This window comes from Rutilus rutilus (assembly GCF_951802725.1).
Source record: "Rutilus rutilus genome assembly, chromosome: 12".
NCBI classification, from domain to species: domain Eukaryota; kingdom Metazoa; phylum Chordata; class Actinopteri; order Cypriniformes; family Leuciscidae; genus Rutilus; species Rutilus rutilus.
In genome coordinates, this window is record NC_140217.1 from 27770776 (window position 1) to 27789197 (window position 18422).

The 18422-nt window shown below is 38.6% G+C and overlaps 1 protein-coding gene across 1 annotated transcript; it reads right to left on the reverse strand.

The window, feature by feature from the left end:
- Nucleotides 1-7367: 7367 nt before the first annotated feature.
- On the reverse strand, nucleotides 7368-11363 carry LOC311301655 (general transcription factor II-I repeat domain-containing protein 2-like; the record flags this gene model as incomplete). Its single annotated transcript, XM_084426931.1, has 3 exons — nucleotides 7368-7581; nucleotides 9509-9800; nucleotides 10088-11363. 3 exons carry the CDS (start codon nucleotides 11361-11363, stop codon nucleotides 7368-7370), a joined length of 1782 nt encoding a protein of 593 aa, XP_084283057.1.
- Between the last annotated feature and the right edge of the window lie 7059 nt (nucleotides 11364-18422).

Here is an 18422-nt window from a genome sequence, read left to right on the forward strand (position 1 = left end):
TTGTTGTATTGAAGAAAAAAACAAGATAAACAACAAGAAATTATTATTATTTGCAGTGTATAATGTATTGAGTAGAGCTAGAAATCAGTCACTTTTTGTTGCTGTTTTTTATTATTATTATTCATCCAGAGTCATCTTATGTTCTCTCTGTTGGCCTGTTTTACTCCTATTTTCATCTCTCAGCACTTGTTCACAGCTCTCTTTTTTTACAGTAGATAGGCATAGTCGTCTCTGATCTGAGTGGTGATGGGGAGGACGCTCACTGTATCCCAGTGCAGCGTGTCAGATGAGTTATTGATGACATCTTTCCATTTGTGAGATAAGCGAACCTCAGAGGTCCTCTTCACTCATCCATTAATGTCAGCCCACCCCATCATCTGCCCTTTTTCTCTCTCTTTTTTCTTTTGAGTTATACCTCTTGATTGTAGTCTCACCGGTCAAAGGTACAAAGGGTCCAGCCCCTCCCTCAGCCTCTGCGCAGAATTCCCCCATAGAAATATACTTGATAGCCATACGGATGAGGATGACTTGTCAAATGACTGACAGTGAGAAGGTCTCAAAGGAGTATGGATCATATCTGAAACCTGACTCTTTGACGGCTCTTTCCGTCAGTGGATTTCATAAACTTTAAATAGTTGTCAAAACTGTTGTGAGGAAATGTCAGTGTTTGGTTGCTGTTCATGAGTTGTTTGAGCAGAATATTAATAAGTAATAAAAACTTAGCCTGTTACATTAGTTTTCTACACTCTAAAAATCTATATTTTTGTCTTGATTTCCATCTAAACATCCTTATACAAGATATATTTACTTGTGATATTAAAGATTAAAGCTGATATTCTATATTATATCTTGAAATAAGTTTATTTTCATTACCCCTTTGGCAATGTTTTATATTAAAGTCCCCCTGTAGTCAGTTATTGTATCCCTTAAAACTCATCTTTGATCACCAAAATGACATTAAATTTCCTTGAGAAAAAATTATTCATGCCTTAAAATAGCTTGAATGTAACTACATTGTCTCATTTAGTATATGCGGTTCTATGAATATGCAAATTAGCCCTGCCTCAACTCACTCACACCAGCTTAGAGATCCACACGTTGACGTGATTGGTTACAAGGTAGTTTGTGACGTCAGAAACACCAGCGATTTCAAACCACGATTTTGAGACTGTCTTTTGTTCACTGCAGTTTTAAGGAGAAAATACTCAGCAAAGGTGTTGACTCATGCATTTGTACATGGTTTGTCTTAAAGCATGTTAAAAACACCACATAGACATATAAACAACATTTTCACCACAGGGGGACTTTAAGGCTTTTTATATTGAATTATATCTTGAATTAAGTTTAATTTTCTTACCCATTTTGTTTTATATAATACAAATTTTTGAATTATATATTGATTGATTGTTTTCACATTTAGCTCCTAAACTCTGGAATGGCCTTCCTGATATTGTTCGAGTCTCAGACTCGCTGTCCCAGTTTAAAACTAGATTAAAGACGCATCTCTTTAGCCAAGCATTCACATAATACTTACCTTTTATACTACAGTTGAATCAGATTGAATGCATTAATATTATGAACAGCAGCTACGCTAATTATTTCCCATCTGCTTTTCTGTTGTTATCTCGGGACGCTAGTCCCGAGGTAAATACAGATCGTCAGCTCCAGTTTGTATCCAGCCTCTCATGGAAACTACAGATGCCCCAACACCCGTGCAGAGACGACTCGAAGCCCGTGAAGAGACGACTCGACGCCTGCGAAGAGACGACTCGACGCTGGCGATATGTTTATGCCCTAAATCAATACATGATTAACTAACTGTATTTCTCTATGTACATTTCTGAAATGCACTTTCTGTAAAGCTGCTTTGAAACAATATGTATTGTGAAAAGCACTATACAAATAAATTTGAATTTAATTGAATTTAATTGATTTATAAGGTTTATAAGTTTATTTTTCTTATCTCATTTATAAATCTGACATTTTTCTTGGTTTAAGCATAAATAAGAAAGTTATGCTTAAAGGGGTGGTTGAATACGATTTCACTTTTTAAACTTTAGTTAGTGTATAATGCTGCTGTTTGAGCATAAACAACATCTGCAAAGTTACAATGCTCAAAGTTCAAAGCAAAGGAAGATATTTTCTTTTAAAGACATTGCTTTTTAAGGACTACAACAAACGGATGGTAAGGACTAGACGACATTCCTCCCGGGTTAGTAACATCACCAACCCTAGAATTTACATAAACCCCGCCCCCTGAACACGATTTATAGATTATCAATCTATGATAATCAAAAGAATATGCTAATCAATGACTAGAAGATAACTACACATATAAGCAGGCTTGGGAGGGTTACTTTAAAAATGTATTCCGTTACAGTTACAAATTACTTCATAAAAAAAGTATTCAGTAACGTAATCCAAGTACTATAATATGAAAGTAATGTAACTGATTACTTTTGGATTACTTCAAGGTCACGTATATAAATAAAGTCAAGCAAGAAGAAATATTATTAAAAAAAAAAAAAAAAAAAAAAAAAACATATTAAGAATTTGGCCTTAACACATTAACACAGGCCTGAATATAATATATTTATGTAAAGGGCTATACAGACATCTAGTGGCTAATGTATGGTATTACAGATTATTTTGTTTTATTTTTTTAAAAAATTTAACAAAAAAATAAAAAGCACAAAATTTTTACACAATCTACATATTAGTTTATTTTAAAATAGGCCTACATGTTGACTAAAGCCGTGATCTTTCTTAATTTGCCTGACTGAACTTGAGGCGTTGGCAGTGGGAGTTCCCCTACGTTACCTAGACAGCGAACATCCCGTTACGCGAGAAAAGATTAAGAAAGGACATTTTGGGTACTAAAAAAGCTACTCTCCTAATTTCTACAAAATAGCAGCGGAATTTCCATGAATTAAAAGCGATTTTACCCGCAGGCAGCGTCGTTTCTACTAGCAGCAGTGATTCAATCTACGTCTGAGGAGATTGTAGACAGCTGTTATTTGCACATGCACCAGCGTGAGTCATTACTGGCAACAGAACCAGGAACTACTGTAAGTAGCGCGCTCGTCTTAATATAGTGTTATTATGCCAAAATACTTATTTATTTCGTTTTAAATGAAACCATTGTAATCCTGAAAGTATTCCCCCTTTTTTCAAAATGTAACTATAATCTGATTACTACGTTTTTTGACGTAACTGTAACGGATTACAGTTACTGGATTTTTGTATCCTGATTACATAACGCCGTTACATGTATTCCGTTACTCCCCAACCCTGCATATAAGCTACATAAATTCACCAACTAACCAATCAGAAATGTTCTCTACATGTTGTCACTTCTTCTTGAGTATCTCCTTATTTCTGACTTCGGTTTGAACATAAAAGGCTAAAAGTTTTAGAAATTTCCAGTGTATGTCTGCGTGAGGTAAAAGGACACAAGCCCTTGTAACTCCGCCCTCTGTGCTGGGAGCAGCAGCTCATTTGCATTTAAAGGAACAGACACAAAAACGGTGCGTTTTTGCTCACCCTCAAAACGTGACAACTTTAACATGCTATATAGAAATATCTGTGGGGTATTTTGAGCTAAAACTTCACATACACACTCTTGGTACGTCAAAGACTTATTTTACATCTTGTGTAAAGGGCATTATACCACCATTTTAAGGAAAAAGAACAAAATGCGAGAGGGAAAGACAAATACACATTGTTTTCAGAGAATATAGGATTAATTCATCTTTATCCCTTTGGCATGTTAAGGTATTAAGATATTAAGGATTATATTTTCTATAATATATGAACTATATAAATAAATTAACTTTGTTTTTTTAACTCTTTTTAATATGCTTTGTTTTCAGATCATTTTTATTGAATTAAGTTAATTATTCTTACCCCTTTAGCTTTTGAAGAAAAGTGTTCTTGAATCTTAATTCAATATGTATTCTCTGAAAATAAGTCGAAATATCTTAGGCATTTTTATTCTCAGTGTATCTTGTATGTTTGAATACTTTTAGGGGAAAACTAGACAAAAATATGATATATGCTTTCAGTGTATACCCACACACAGAGAAGTAGTTTGCTCATATGCAAGTAGAATTGATTAACAGTAAAGTGTTCTCTATTTTTCAATATTTTCTCTATTTCCTCTTAATGCTATAGAAAGAGACTTATTCAGTCTGCTATTTCCATAATGCTGGTTAAATGGTCTCCAGTGGTGGGATATTGGCCTCTGAGCTCCAGCAGTGTTCACCTGTTTGAGAGTCCGTCTCCATTCAGCGGCCTCCACCTGACCTTGCACAAAGCATTGCATGTTTATGGATGGGAGAAGGTAAGATGCTGAAATCAAGCTGAAGCGCATGTTTCAATCAGTGCTTGGTTTGTCAGTGAGGGGGGAATTTTTAGGCACATTTTAAAACACTTGTGATTTTTATGCCAAGGCTTTGTTTACATTATACAGATACATTATAAATTCATTTGGGGTGTAGGCATTTAATTATTCCAATACTGTGGAAATCTTCCCTGAATGTTTAATTAGGAGCTTTGATTTATTGAGCCCTGGTTATTACCTCATTAGTTCATAATAATGATAGCTGTTTTGTGTAGAAGCTTGCGTGTGTACAGTATATACGAAACCAAGTTTGAAGTCATGTTTTTAAGTGGAAAAACAGGACTGTGTGTGTGTGTGTGCGCACGTGCAAAAATATTTAACTCTAATATGTCAACCAAATGAAACAAGAATTTTGAACCTGGCTTTATCCAATGTTCAGATTTATGTTCTGAAAATATTTTGTTTCTGTGTTCCCATTTTTCGTAGTTCCTTGTTAATCTCCTTGGTTCTTAATTAGCCTAGGTAACACCTATTCTTTTTCAGTCAATCATCCTCTGTGTACTTAAGCCATCAGTTTCTGTGTTTCATTGTCTGGTATTGTCTCTCCAGCTATCTCCTGATTTTTCCGTTTAATTTATTGATTAAAGACTTTTGTTTCTCTACTCCTTTATTGTGTGCATCATTACAGCCACCGTGACAATAATATGGATATTTGGACATAACATTTCAGAAAACTATTCATATATTCATACAAAATTGTCTTAATGCACTGTGATTAGTAAACTATGAAATGAAAGGATATTTTAACTTAAAGATAACTGAGTTCTCAGGAAATGGATATTTTATTCATGGATTTCAGGTCAAGAAAAGTAAAAATGTTATTGGAGCCAGTTTTCATTTGTTTTTAATTTACAAAAATATATAATCTATATGATGTACCTATTCTTTCAAACATAAGCCTAACCTGAGAAATTTTCACTGTTGTAAAAAGTGTGACCACTATCTCTGGTCTCCTTTATTCATCATATTTTGATATTACGAACTAGAAAAATGCCCTTCTATTGCAGGAATAAAAGCATACTTGATGCTCACACTCCAACAAGTGTTGTAGAGCCTGCCGTGTGGGGAATATTCTGATTGAAGAGCTCCTTCACTCCAGATCTTCGTCGCCATGACAGCGCTGTCCCACTCCAATTGGATTATTCCCCTCTGTGCCCAGCCAGTGGAATGAGTGTGGGTATATCTTACCGTTGATTGGCGCTTCACTGTGTGTGTGTGTGTGTGTGTGGGCATCTGTGTCATGGTTTTAAGTCCAACTGAGCCTCTCTTTTTGGAGTGTCTGTCTGAATTGGAGGGTTCATTCTGTCTGCGTCGTCCCCATCTCATTGTGAACAATGCATTGCTCAACACCTGAGAGGACTGATGCATGATATCTGAAGGCATAAAAGCACTTATTTTCTTCCTCTCTCGCTTCTTCTCTCTCTCTGTTTCGCTCTCTCTGACTCTTGGCAGAGTCTATGTGTTTAACATATGCATGAAGGATTGGACATGCATCTAAAGAGGAAGATAAACAAAGTATTTGGGTTCTCCCCTCTGGAGAAGCGAGAAACAAAAGCACACCAACCGCATCCAAACACTCCAGCAATGTTCCAGCTGAAAGAATGGTGTGTTGGGTCATCCATACAGACCCTTTCAATATGCAAATAGTTGATGCATCTCAGTAGGCTACTTGCTAGGTGGAATTACAGCTATTGAGCTACAGTAGTGAGTTAAGCTAGGTCAATTTAACATGAAATACAAGAAGAGGGGCATTTTCAGGTAGGCTATACATTTTTGACAATTTGTAAGGATGAATTAATTACCCAGCTTATAGGGAACACAAAGAACTAAATTAATCGTGTTTCAACTTAAACTGTAGTTGAAAAGATGGCTAAATACCTATACTTGAACATCTGTGATAACGTCTTTCAGGAATGCAGGATGAGCCCTTGCTCAAACCGGTCACCTGGAGGGGTTTAGACCAAAACAATGCCATCTATTACGGTGAGGTCTATGAACCGAACCCAGTCAAGCACTGTTATCATAGTATGCTTAACCTTGTGCCTCTTGTAGAAGTTGTCCTTCATTCGCCTCCGGTTAGAAGTTACAGCAGCTTTGCCTGATGCCCAGGTGCCATGTGGTAGAGAAGGTAGAGAAGTCTACAGAGGTGGACTGAGGTTCAATGTCAGTAGTAATGTTGCAGGCTTTGACTTTGACTCTGTCTCGGCTAGTATTAGCTTTGGGTCATTTAGAATGGAGATTGTATACAACCACCAGAAAGCACTGATGATAATGAGGAACTCCATGGCCATTCATTTCCCGATAAATGTGTAGTTGAAGGTGCTTTCATGGGCAAGATGGACATGGAACAGGCTGCAGATGTGTTGGATGTGCTGGTTGTCCAGTCTTAGAGGAGGCAAGGTTTATAGTCTCTGACCAGCCCTTCAATGTCACTGTTAATGCCTGGCCCCCAGACCAGGTCCTGGCATCCATGCTTGAGCTTTACAATTCCCAAATGGCCTAATGTGCTATTGATAGAACATATGTATGATGGCTGCCCGGCACAACTGTGCAGAGGCCCCTGGAAGACACAAACATCACCCCAACATAACAGTTCATTTCGCACCTTAGCAAATGGTGTTTTCTCCTCTGGCACCCATGCTGGCCATCCCGAGCGTATATGTGTGGAGTGTTGTCAGTGTGGAGTCACACTTGGATTCCCTCTGCAGCTCCTCTAAGGAGACAGACACTTGGAGGTGCGTGGAGCATTTGGATAAGCTTAGGCTCCATGTCATCACTGCCAGGCGAGGCCGTTGGTGTGGGTGCATTAATGGATTGAGATAAGAGTTCAGTGATCATGTTGTCCCTCCCCAGCGTATATTTGCGCTGTTAATTATACTGCCTGGGTTAGGGTTAGGGTTAGGCTCACCCCATCTGTTCAAATGAAGGGGTTTATGACCTGAGCTAGAGTCTGACAAGAGCATGGTCAGAGAATGATGTTTCGTGCGGAGGGTAAAACGCAGCATGTAGATGTAGAGGTGCCATCTCTAAGTTGCCCAGATGCAAGCGAGGGCTTCACGTTCCCCACAGAGTAGCACTGTTGCATGGGGATCAGAGCTCTGGAGGCAAATGCTACTGGTCTTTCCACCCTATCCTGCTCTTGTGACAGCACAGCTCTGGACTGTCCGGGTCGAAGTGGGCTAAGAAAGGTGTTGTGGTAAGCTGGGACTTCAATGTCCGGATGGTGTCAGAGCATGCACGCTGCAGTCCAGTTCCATGACTCCTCTTTCTTTAGTAGCTGGCAAAGTGGTGTTGTGGTTTGGGACTACTGAGGCAGGAAAAAAAGGGCTGTTATTACAGGAAACAAGGCCGCCTGGAGGCAGAGGTGGGTTCTGGGATTTGGTGAATTGCCTCAATATTTGACTAAAGATGGGCGATGAGCAAAGATGTCACAGTGCCCGTATCCATCAGATGTGAAAGGCTCAACTCACCTAGCAACACAGTACATGTCCTAACTGCTGCCTGGCCAGCTGATACGTGCCATCTCAGAGTAGTCACTACCGGCAGGCAAGGATCTCTTTTGTGATGCAGGAGCCGATTGGCAAACTTTATCAAAGCAATTCCTGCATGTCTGTCCTCATGCAGGACAATTTTGGGCACTTAAATTATGTGAGCTAGAGCCACAGTTGCCACAAAAACTCAAACTGCATTGGCTTCTCTACAGCTGTGCAAGATGCATTGGAAATCCTGCGTCCATACTGCGTCCAGGGCTGTGGCCTGGGTGACATGCAGGTTGGAGCTGCTGCATAGGGATGTCCACAGGGTGGCGCACATCAGCGAGCAATGTCGACAATTGCCTTCCACTTGCAGCGCGAATACAACAGCTTGATTTAGTGTTAATTTGTCAGGTTCTAACAACAGTTTTTCCCGAGTCTTTTCCCTTCACTAAACTAATCATGAATAACCTGATCTTGAAGTGTCCCATAACTGCACAAGCGTGCCATGTTTTTTTATAATCTGCCAATGTTTTATTACGTTGGTTGTTGTGCATATCGCAGCAGTTCGGAAATGAAATGTCTGTTGAGTAGCATTAAAAAGTTAATGCTCTGCTGCATTTGAAAATGACATACCACCTACACTAAACTAAGATAGTGTTAAAAAAGCTAACGTGAAATAAAAACGCATTTGTTAAAGCAACCATGACACTTTAGCTTGCTTCTACAAGTGTTTAAGCTCTTTTATCATTATTCTTGTTTCACAGGACTTGTACCCGAGTGTACAGCGTCGCAAGTGCAATGCTGTACTAGGTGAGCAACAGAGCAAGCTAATATATAGAATACATATGGAGCTTGTTATGTCATACAAACATCAAAATGTATTAGTTTCAAATACTTTTCACATAATTTGTGAAAATGAATAAAAGTTGTTCATTTCAACTGGAAACTGCAGTGAATTGTAGTAATAGGCATGTTTTTGGAGTTTTGCAAAAATGTAGCAAGAGCACTGATCTATTAAAGGGGACATATCATGCCAAATGCACTTTTTTAGCCCTTAAATGCATTTTGTTGTATATTTGGAGTGTTTAGAACAGGGGTGCCCAAACTTTTTCCTATGAAGGGCCAAAAATCAAACTTGATTGAGGGCCGTGGGCCAAAAGTAAATTTTGCATCATAAATCAAACTGTATTACATTAAAGTTGCTATGGGTTTATTTATTTCATAATATTTAAAATAAATATAAAACAACTTTAATCTGATTCACTAATGCAGTTTTATTTGTAAAGTTTTGCATTTTAATGAACTTATTACAATAAAACCAACAATCCCCAAGTGTTCAATGTACAATACAGTTCAATGCCAAATACACAAGCAATAATAAAACCATGAGGTTGCAATGTCAGTGACCTAATGAGAGATATGAAGCTGGTCCTTATTTTTCAGAAGTTTTTCAAGATTGGGCTGTAGCTGACTTACAGACAAAGACAAGATATTATGTAGGTGAGAGTCAGTTATTTTGCTTCTGAGTTTACTCTTGTTTAAGTTCATCAGACTAAAAGTCTGCTCGCAGAGGTAGGTACTGCCAAACAGAGACAGCATCACTTGTGCCTGCTTACACATCTTTGGGTACCTGTTTGCCGGGACACATTTGTAGAAGTCTATCAAGGGAAGGGATGTGAACTTGTGTTTCAGTTCTGAATCACACTGAAGCTCAATTAGTTCCATCTGAAGATCATCTCTGACTGAATCCACACTGATGGTGAAGGGTTGAGCAAACAACTCAAAGTCAGCAGTGTTGTGTCTGAAGTCCTCAAAGCGAGTGTCAAACTCCTGGATAAGGTTGCTGAGAACAGCATCATACTCATGGACCTTCTCTTTCACCATGCCTACCTCTCCAAGACAGGGAAAATGGGCTAAATTTCCTGCATGTGGGAGGAGAAACAGAAATAACAGTGTGAGACTGGGACAGGCATGTAAAACAGAGGGAGAAAAAATAGAATAAATAACTGAAAAAAGAAGGAAATTATTATTTCATGACAATTTAAGAAACTAGCAAATTTTATCAGCTTGATGTACAACAAAAATACAAATGCTGACATGACTGAATATAAATGTAAACTCCACATATAATTCTAAATATAATTAATAATAATATAATTATAATTGCACAAAATATCCTGAATATTATAACTGTAAATGTTACTGTTACCTGCTGAGAGATGTCTTCTGAGGAGCAGTAGTTTTTGTTTGAAGGCTCTGACGTGATCAAAAAGCTGGGTGATAATCTGGTCTTTTCCCTGGAGCTGAACATTCAAAATATTGAGCATCTCTGTTACATCCACAAGGAAAGCCAGGTCAGAGAGCCATTTCTTATCAGTGGGCACTTGAATATTACCATCCTTCCTTTCCTGAAAAACTCTGATCTCATCACGCAGATCAAAAAATCTCCTCAGAACTTTTCCCCGGCTGAGCCATCTGACCTCCTGGTGGTACAACACATCACCATATTGCGCATCCATCTCATCCATCAGTGTCTTGAACTGTCGGTGAGAAAGCGCCTTGGAGCGTATATTGTTGACAATTTTGACGACGTCACGCATCACATTCACAAGCCCGACAGATTTAGCACATAGTTGTTCTTGATGCAAAATGCAGTGGTACTTAACAACTTTTCCTCCACATTCACTGACTTTCTGAGAGACAAATGTAGCAAGGCCAGATTTCCTCCCTACCATTGCCGGCGCTCCGTCAGTTGTAATGCCGGCCATCTTCTCCCACTTTAATTCATTTTTTCCCAACACTCTCTCAACAGCAAAAAAGAGATCTTCTCCTTTAGTTGTACCAGAAAGGGTCTCAAGGCCAGCCAGCTCTTGTGTCACATCAAAAGTTTCATTAACGCCACGCAAAAATACCAACAGCTGTGCGGAATCGGATATGTCGGTGCTCTCGTCGCAGGCTATTGAATAGGCAGAGAACGCACTTGCCTTTGTCTTGATTTGCTCGCCGATGTCTTGAGCCATGTCCTCTATGCGTCGGGTAACAGTATTTCTTGACAGGCTAATTTGTGAGAACATTCGTACCTGAGAAGGACAAACTGCTTCTGCAGCCACTGCAAGACATTCCTTGACGAACTCTCCAGTTGCGAAGGCTCTTCCACTTTTAGCAATTAGAGCGGAAATCTGATAACTGGCCCGTGTGGCGCTTTCTTGTGCTGATGAAGGACGTAGCAGCGCGCTCTGTTCAGATCGAAGTCCAGCAAGCAGCTCGTTAGCCTTCTGTTTTCGCGCCTCGCCGCTGTACTTTGAGAAAGCTGCAGAATGTTTTGTTTCATAATGACGACGGATATTGTACTCTTTTAAAACAGCAACGGACTGTTTGCAAACTAGACACACTGCCTTTGATTTGACTTCAGTGAATAAAAACTCATCTTGCCAAACTTTTTTAAAATTTCTCTTGTCTGTGTGCCACTGCCTTGATTTCTCCATTATTGCGTTTCATTTGTTGACGTTAATTTACGTCAAGTGTCGCAAAGCACGCGGTGCTGCACCTTGAATTACGGATTTACAGGAAAAAATCTAATTAATTTATATTTCATTTAAACATTTAATTTCAGTTTACTCTGTTGTAGTTCAACAATAAAACAAACAAAAATGTTATGTCAAATTAGAAATGACGATCTGTGTCGAAGGTATCCCCTCCCCCCTCGGACGGTCAAAGGTCAAATTGGGCCAAATCAAAGGTTACCACGGGCCAACTTTGGCCCGCGGGCCCTAGTTTGGGCATCTCTGGTTTAGAAGTACAGAAAATATGAAATTATTCTCTTCAGGTGCTTCGTTGATATCTTTATATTCTGTTTTGGTCATATTTTTCAACCTGTTCCGATTTTTCTGTTATCTATGACGTTTTTTGAACTATTATGTCATAGTATTTGCAGCGGAACTGCCAAATAAGGACATTGACTTCCGGCCCAACACTTCGAGCAATCCGCCATTTTTATTTCTCGCTGCAATTTTGTAGTCCAAGCTAAAGGATGCAGAAGTTACGAGAGGGTAAGTTAAAATGTTCGGTTGTTGGATGTAGTAACCCACACGCTTCATTACACCGTCTAATGTAGATAAACTGCCGCGCTTGTGACAAGGGCGCATGTTTAACAGAAAGAACGAGCAGAGAGAGAGACCCGGTCGCGCGCGCGCTCTCTCTCTCTCTCTTCAGAGCCAGGCGAAACTGTAAACAAGACTTCACCGTCTCCAAACTAGACGCTGTCTTGCTCTCTCTCCCTCGCACATATTAATCAAAATAAATCGACACGGTGGTAAAAGGTCGGAAGACCAAAGTTTCATGTGTAAATGTACACACCAGTGCGATACATCCATATGAAGACGTTGTTCTACAGGTTCGTCGTCTTCATTTTCATCTCGCTCCGGCTCCGACTCTGGCTCGAACATGTAAGGCTGGCTGGACAAGTCTTCCGTTGTTGACATTTTGTTAATAACGTGTGAATAAAAAGTTTCTGTGCCGCTAGATAATCGTATCTCTGCTATCAAACTACAAAAATGGCCGAACGGGGTGGAGTTGAACCTCTGCAACCTGGAGAGGGGGCGGGGTATGAAGTGTCTCAATTGTATTTAAAGAGACCGCACCAAAACGAGTTGCTCTCAGACGCACATCAGAAAAGGGGTAGAAAAGGGGCCTGTGGAGCTATAATAATGAAGAATTCAGACCCAAGCATTGCAGTTCCGCTTTATATAGACTACAAATGTATGATTTATATGTAAAAAGGAACAATTTAAAAGCATGATATGTCTCCTTTAATGACTAGATTGCTCATGTCATGACGCCATAAAAAGTGAAGCAACCGCGCCGCCATATTAGTATTCCTTAGTATTCCCTCACATTCTATTAAATTAATAGAAAAGTATCTGATTTTAATGAGAAAACATTACCTAACGAGTAAAATTTTTACATTACATATGTCCTAAACATTTAAATGCTTATTCACGAGTTCACACTTACAAATAAGTCAGATAGAGTAAACGGTATGCGCATTTGGCGTGCTGTCCGAGGAGAGGGCTCTGTCTCTGGCCTGAACCCAGAGTACTCACAGTGAAACATTAACAAAATGATAATTTTGTTTAAAGTAAGGAATTTCAGATTTATACTTTGTTTTTTTTAATGGATTGCATTAATTAAAAATGCAATAACTTGATTATATAGACAGTCATTTGTTTTGTTCTTGAGAGTGTCAATGTTTTTGAATAAATTGAGTGAATGATTTGATGACTCACTTGTTAAGACACATTTGTTTAATTCTAAAATTAATCTGTTTTTGAACGAGTTGTGTAAATGGTTCAATAACTCACTCGTATAGACAGTCATTTGTTTTGTTGCTGAATGAATAAGTGTTTTTGAACAAATTGGTTGAGTCAATGATTCAGTGACTCACATGTATAGATAGCCATTTTTTTCATTCCTGAAAGGTGATGTAGTGACACCCAGTGGAATTACACAAATAAAGCATATTTTGCCAATGGCCCTTTCATGCATCACACCTTCCCCAACTCAAACATCACAAACCCAGCTCTTACAGATGCTTGTCTCATCAGGTAAAAGTAGGCTATACTTTCAACGAAAGGTCCAACATAATAGGAAAACGTTTAGCTCTGCTGCTATGTGTCATGAGTAAGCAACTGAGTAAACTAACACTGTCAGAGTTTAGCTCCAATCCTAATTAAATACTAAAATGGATCTGATTTGATTTGATTTGATTTGATCTGGATATGATCCAGCTAATATAAGTCTTCAGAATTACTAAAAACAAAGCTTAAAGGCAAGCCTGCAACCTTAGCTGAAAAAAGCGTAACTCCTGCTAACGTTGTGGTACGCAGGTAAGGAGACAAGAGTTCGTTTTTTTAATGGATGTCAATGGAGGAGAGGCTTCACTACGCTGAATAAACCTTATCATTTAATTAATTGACAGCCCATTGGCTAATCTTCAACATTCGTTTTGGATTGATCTATTTCTAGAGTTTACACCAAAAAAATGCTGTTATATAAGAGAAGTCAAAGACAATTGCACAACAAGTAGGATTCAGTTCACGGCACTTCTCATTCATTTCTATGGTATCCGCAAAAACGGATTGTAGCACAACTGAACGAAATTCAGTGACGTCAAGGCTGTAATGTGATTGGTTATCAAGGCACTCCAAGTTAGCCATTAATCTTTCTCCAATATTAGAGCCACAAACCCTCGCAAATCCCAATAAGACCATCCTTGCTAAAAAGGTCCATGCAGTTAAGTTGCAGCTGGTTGGAGCTAGGCTTGCTGCGATTACATCACTTACACACAGCGACACCGTCCCCCACCATCATTTAGATTTTTTATAGTAATAAAACTAATTTAGTCCAGTTAGAGAACAGACACTACAATTAAAAACTGAACGCGTCTGCTCAATTCAGCGTAAGCAGAACAAGAGTCGCAGCACAGATCAACAGCAGGAGTCAGATTTCATTTATCACGTGACAAGACTCAAGTGAGGAGAGCTGACTGACAAGACAATGACTAAAGATTTGGTTTCAAAGCGAAATGTAAAAGCGCCTATTTTGCAATATTTTGCATTTAAACCCATATAATAGGGAACCTGCAAATGGTTAGTAGTATTTTTCTAGTTGTTGTGTTTTTCATTAAGGGGGTGAGGGGTGGGGGGCTTTAATTGCTTACAGTGCCCACCATTCGAAAGTGAAAGTAAAATGTGCATGGCCACATATGGGCTTTCGTAAGGGTGTGTGTCCGCTGGCACGGAGCAGAGGGAGCGTTTTCCGTTAATCCCTATGAAATTATCTTCACGCTCGCTCAACTTCTATAGGAATTAATTGAAAACGCTCGCTGGAAAGAGATTGACAGATCTGAGCGGACTGCTCTCAATGTTTTGATGGTGCCTGGGAGGCTCAATGATTACACTTTTGGGGGAGATAAAACCATGAATTGCACAAATAGTAATCAATACTATAGCAGTAGTCGATGAACAATAAACTATGTAAAGGGAATGTATTTTACACAAATCTTACATACTTCACCTTTAATGAAACAATGTTTTTGAACGAATCAGCTGAATGAATGATTGTCGCTTGTCTCAACCTACTACCGTATCGGTGCAACCTGCAGAAAGAATGCTGCAAAATCCCCACACAGACTGCGGCTCGTATGTGAGCTCTGTCTGAATCACATCTTAACATTTTCAATTACAGCAGATCTTGTATCCGACATAAAGCCCATCATCTTTAAGCTGTTTCTTGTAATCCTTTTTCCGTGCTTCCCCAGTATATTTGTACTTTGTTTCACCTTCCTATCCCGCCCTTGGCCCCTGTTCTAATCTTCTTTGTTTGTGTGTTGTGCTCCCTCTCTCCCTAGAGAAAACCAATCTATCCACATACCAGAAACCTGTTTATGTTTGTTGATGAAATCTACTTAAATTGACCAAGAAACTTCACTTTCTTCAACCCTGCAGGTTGTGCTAATCCTAATTCTTCCCCTTCACCATCTATACATTTTCATGTGATTTTTTCTTTCTTTTTTTGCCAACAATAATTTGTTCTTGAGGGGTGAGTGAGAGCATGGGAAAATTACGCTGATCTCATGTGCAGTATGGAATAACAAAAACAATTTTTTATTGTACAGTTGGATATTATTTGCCTAGTCATGATCCATTTCAGATCGTAGCCATTGCTATGTCAGAATCTGAACTATATGAGAGTATCATTTTCCGTTTGCAAACTGCAGCCTGCTGGTTTTACTGTAAACCCCTGGAGAGAATTCTCAGTAATTTCCTGCCCTCGATGTCATGTATTTCCTTTTGAGATGTTACTTTTACAAATAGAGTGCAAGATGATATTTAATGGCAATGCACTGTGTAGTCAAAGATATCTACTTTTAATGTCTATCAGCAACAAGACGAGGATGGACAGTGAAATGTTATGGTCAGGAGTCAGATATTTGTGTGCTCATTCTTAAATATGACATGGAACTAAATGCTCCACAGCTCCAGTTCTCATTTCTGCTGCTAAACATAAAACTGTTGCAAAGCAAATATGCAATTACTATTATACTAATGGAAGCTAATGAGAGATAGTAGCATGCATTGGAAAGATTTTCCTGTATGCAGTTGTACTGAATCTTAAATGACTTTCCCTGTCTCCAGAGTTTCTTTGGTTTGAAATGATTATGAATAAGTAATTATTTGTTCTTTCACAGCCCATTACAATTTTTTTTACATTTTTCCCTAGCATTTTGATGTTAAAGCTCCATTTGTTTAGCAGAAATATATTGGGCGGTTTCACTACCTGAACCTCAATCAAACGCAATTGGCTGCCATGCAGCCCGTGTTTTTTGCTTTATTTTTACACATTCAAGAACTGCCCAAATTTTTTACGCTCTCTGTTGCTCTCAATTACTTCTCCAGTCCGCTGTCGATCCTACAGTTCACACCGCGAGCGTGAAGTTCAACTTCCATAGGAAAGAATTGAAAACGCTTGCCCTGCTCGGGGGTAGAGGACACAAACTAGTGCTAGCATACCGGTTCATACCGTAACCGAATACTGGTGTTTATTTTTGTTACGATATAAATTTTTAATATACTGCAAGTGGTGTATGTCGCTTAAACAACGTTCGGAACATGGCCGACACTGCATTAACTGGTATGCCATCAACAGTCAGCAAGATCATTAAACTGGGCCCTCAATTCTCAGCTCTGCTCACATGTACAATAGACGGACTCTGCTCTTTATGTTTGACAATTTTAGACCTCCCATTTTTTCTATTCATCAGCGTTGTGGCTCTGCAGTTGGATACTATTATGCGATACATATGCGATAGTATGGATACATTATCAAGAGCAAAAACGCGTTCTGTTTGATCATACCCTTATGCCTTTTACTCAGACGTCAAACATTTTTGTAAAATTTAACAGATAGTTAAACTAAAACGCTTATCCTCATGCTGGCAGATGAAGACAATGGCGCAGCATTTAAAAATCATTTTCGATGACTGACATCACAGAATTTACCAGTATTTTTGAGCTGATGTGTGAATGGTCTCTTACCGGTAAAAGCCAGAACCCTGTTGCTTGTGTGAACAGCATATTTGTGCATTTACAGGTAAAGTCATTCAGGCAATTTTACGGTAATATACCGGGAAAGCTGTGTGAAAGGGGCTAATGAGTGTTAGTTATGAGTTAATTATGAGGACATTTTAAGTGAACTAATCCTTTTAGCAGCAGTACACTACCTTATGGAAGCAGCGACACAGCAAGTGCTTTATCATGAAAAGGCTATGAATGGCAGCAATGTTGGTGTGTATATAGCAGATAGCAAGCAGCATTACACATCTTCAAGAGAACAGCGGCATAGGCAAAACATGCAAAGCTAGTGCCCATCGGAAAGCTACGTCGCATTCATGCCCCTAATTTGCGCGCAAGAACACCATTGGACATTGGGATGCCATGTCGTACTGCCAATCAGGCTTCAGTATTTCAGGAGAAAGGTGTTTCCCCATAGAATCATCATGGACGCAACGTTGAACGATATTGTTTCTGTTTTCAATATCAATATCTGTTTTGTTTTCTAAAACATCTAACCATCATTAAAACATAAATTTGAGAAACTTAACAGTAAAACTGTATGAAATTTTAAGACTTAGATTAGAATAGACTGTGTCTTGAATAAGTGTCTTGTTGAGACTTGTTCTGGCAGATTTTGTACATGTATTATTCATTAACCTGACAAAATGTATTTTTGCAAGCAAAAAAAAAAAAAAAAAAAAATCCACAGAAGACAAAGACACTGATTGATTTTACACCTACTTGCACCGCAACTGTGATGTCTTCCTTGCATTGGAAACAAGCAATATAACTATCAAAAACAACTCTGTGAAACAAAAAATCTTCCAAATTCTCTAAATTCCATTTCCTCTAAATTCCAAGTTAACAAGAAAGAGGATTCCGTTAGTTATCATCACATATTTTTCATTGCAGGGTTGGAAATACTGAAGAAATGTTGCTAATGAAAAGATAACATTAATTTTAGTAGCTCTGGAATGTAGAATGTAGGGTAATGGTCAGATTTTCAAGTTTATTTTCGTAAACGAAAACTGAAACTAAAACTAAAACTATTGGTCAAAAAAACATTTTCGTAAACCGAAATAAAATGTAAAATAAACGGGCTAAAAAAAAAAACTAAAACTAAACGAAACTAACAACAGTTACTGAAAAACTAACTGAAATAAATAATAATTAGCTAAATAAATAAATAATCGTTTCCGTAATTAAAGGAGAACTCCAGTCAATTTTAACATTGAGCTCATTTTTTTGTACATTTGGAGTGCTGTCAATACAGAGAACAACGACAAAAATCGGTGTTGCCTACACCGTGTTATACTCTTTTTAAAATTTGCACCCTGTTGACTTCAATGGGGCAATTGAATCACGCCCATAGGTTTAGTTACCTATGTTCACGCGCGTGAACTCCACAATGGACTACTTTGGACTTTGACC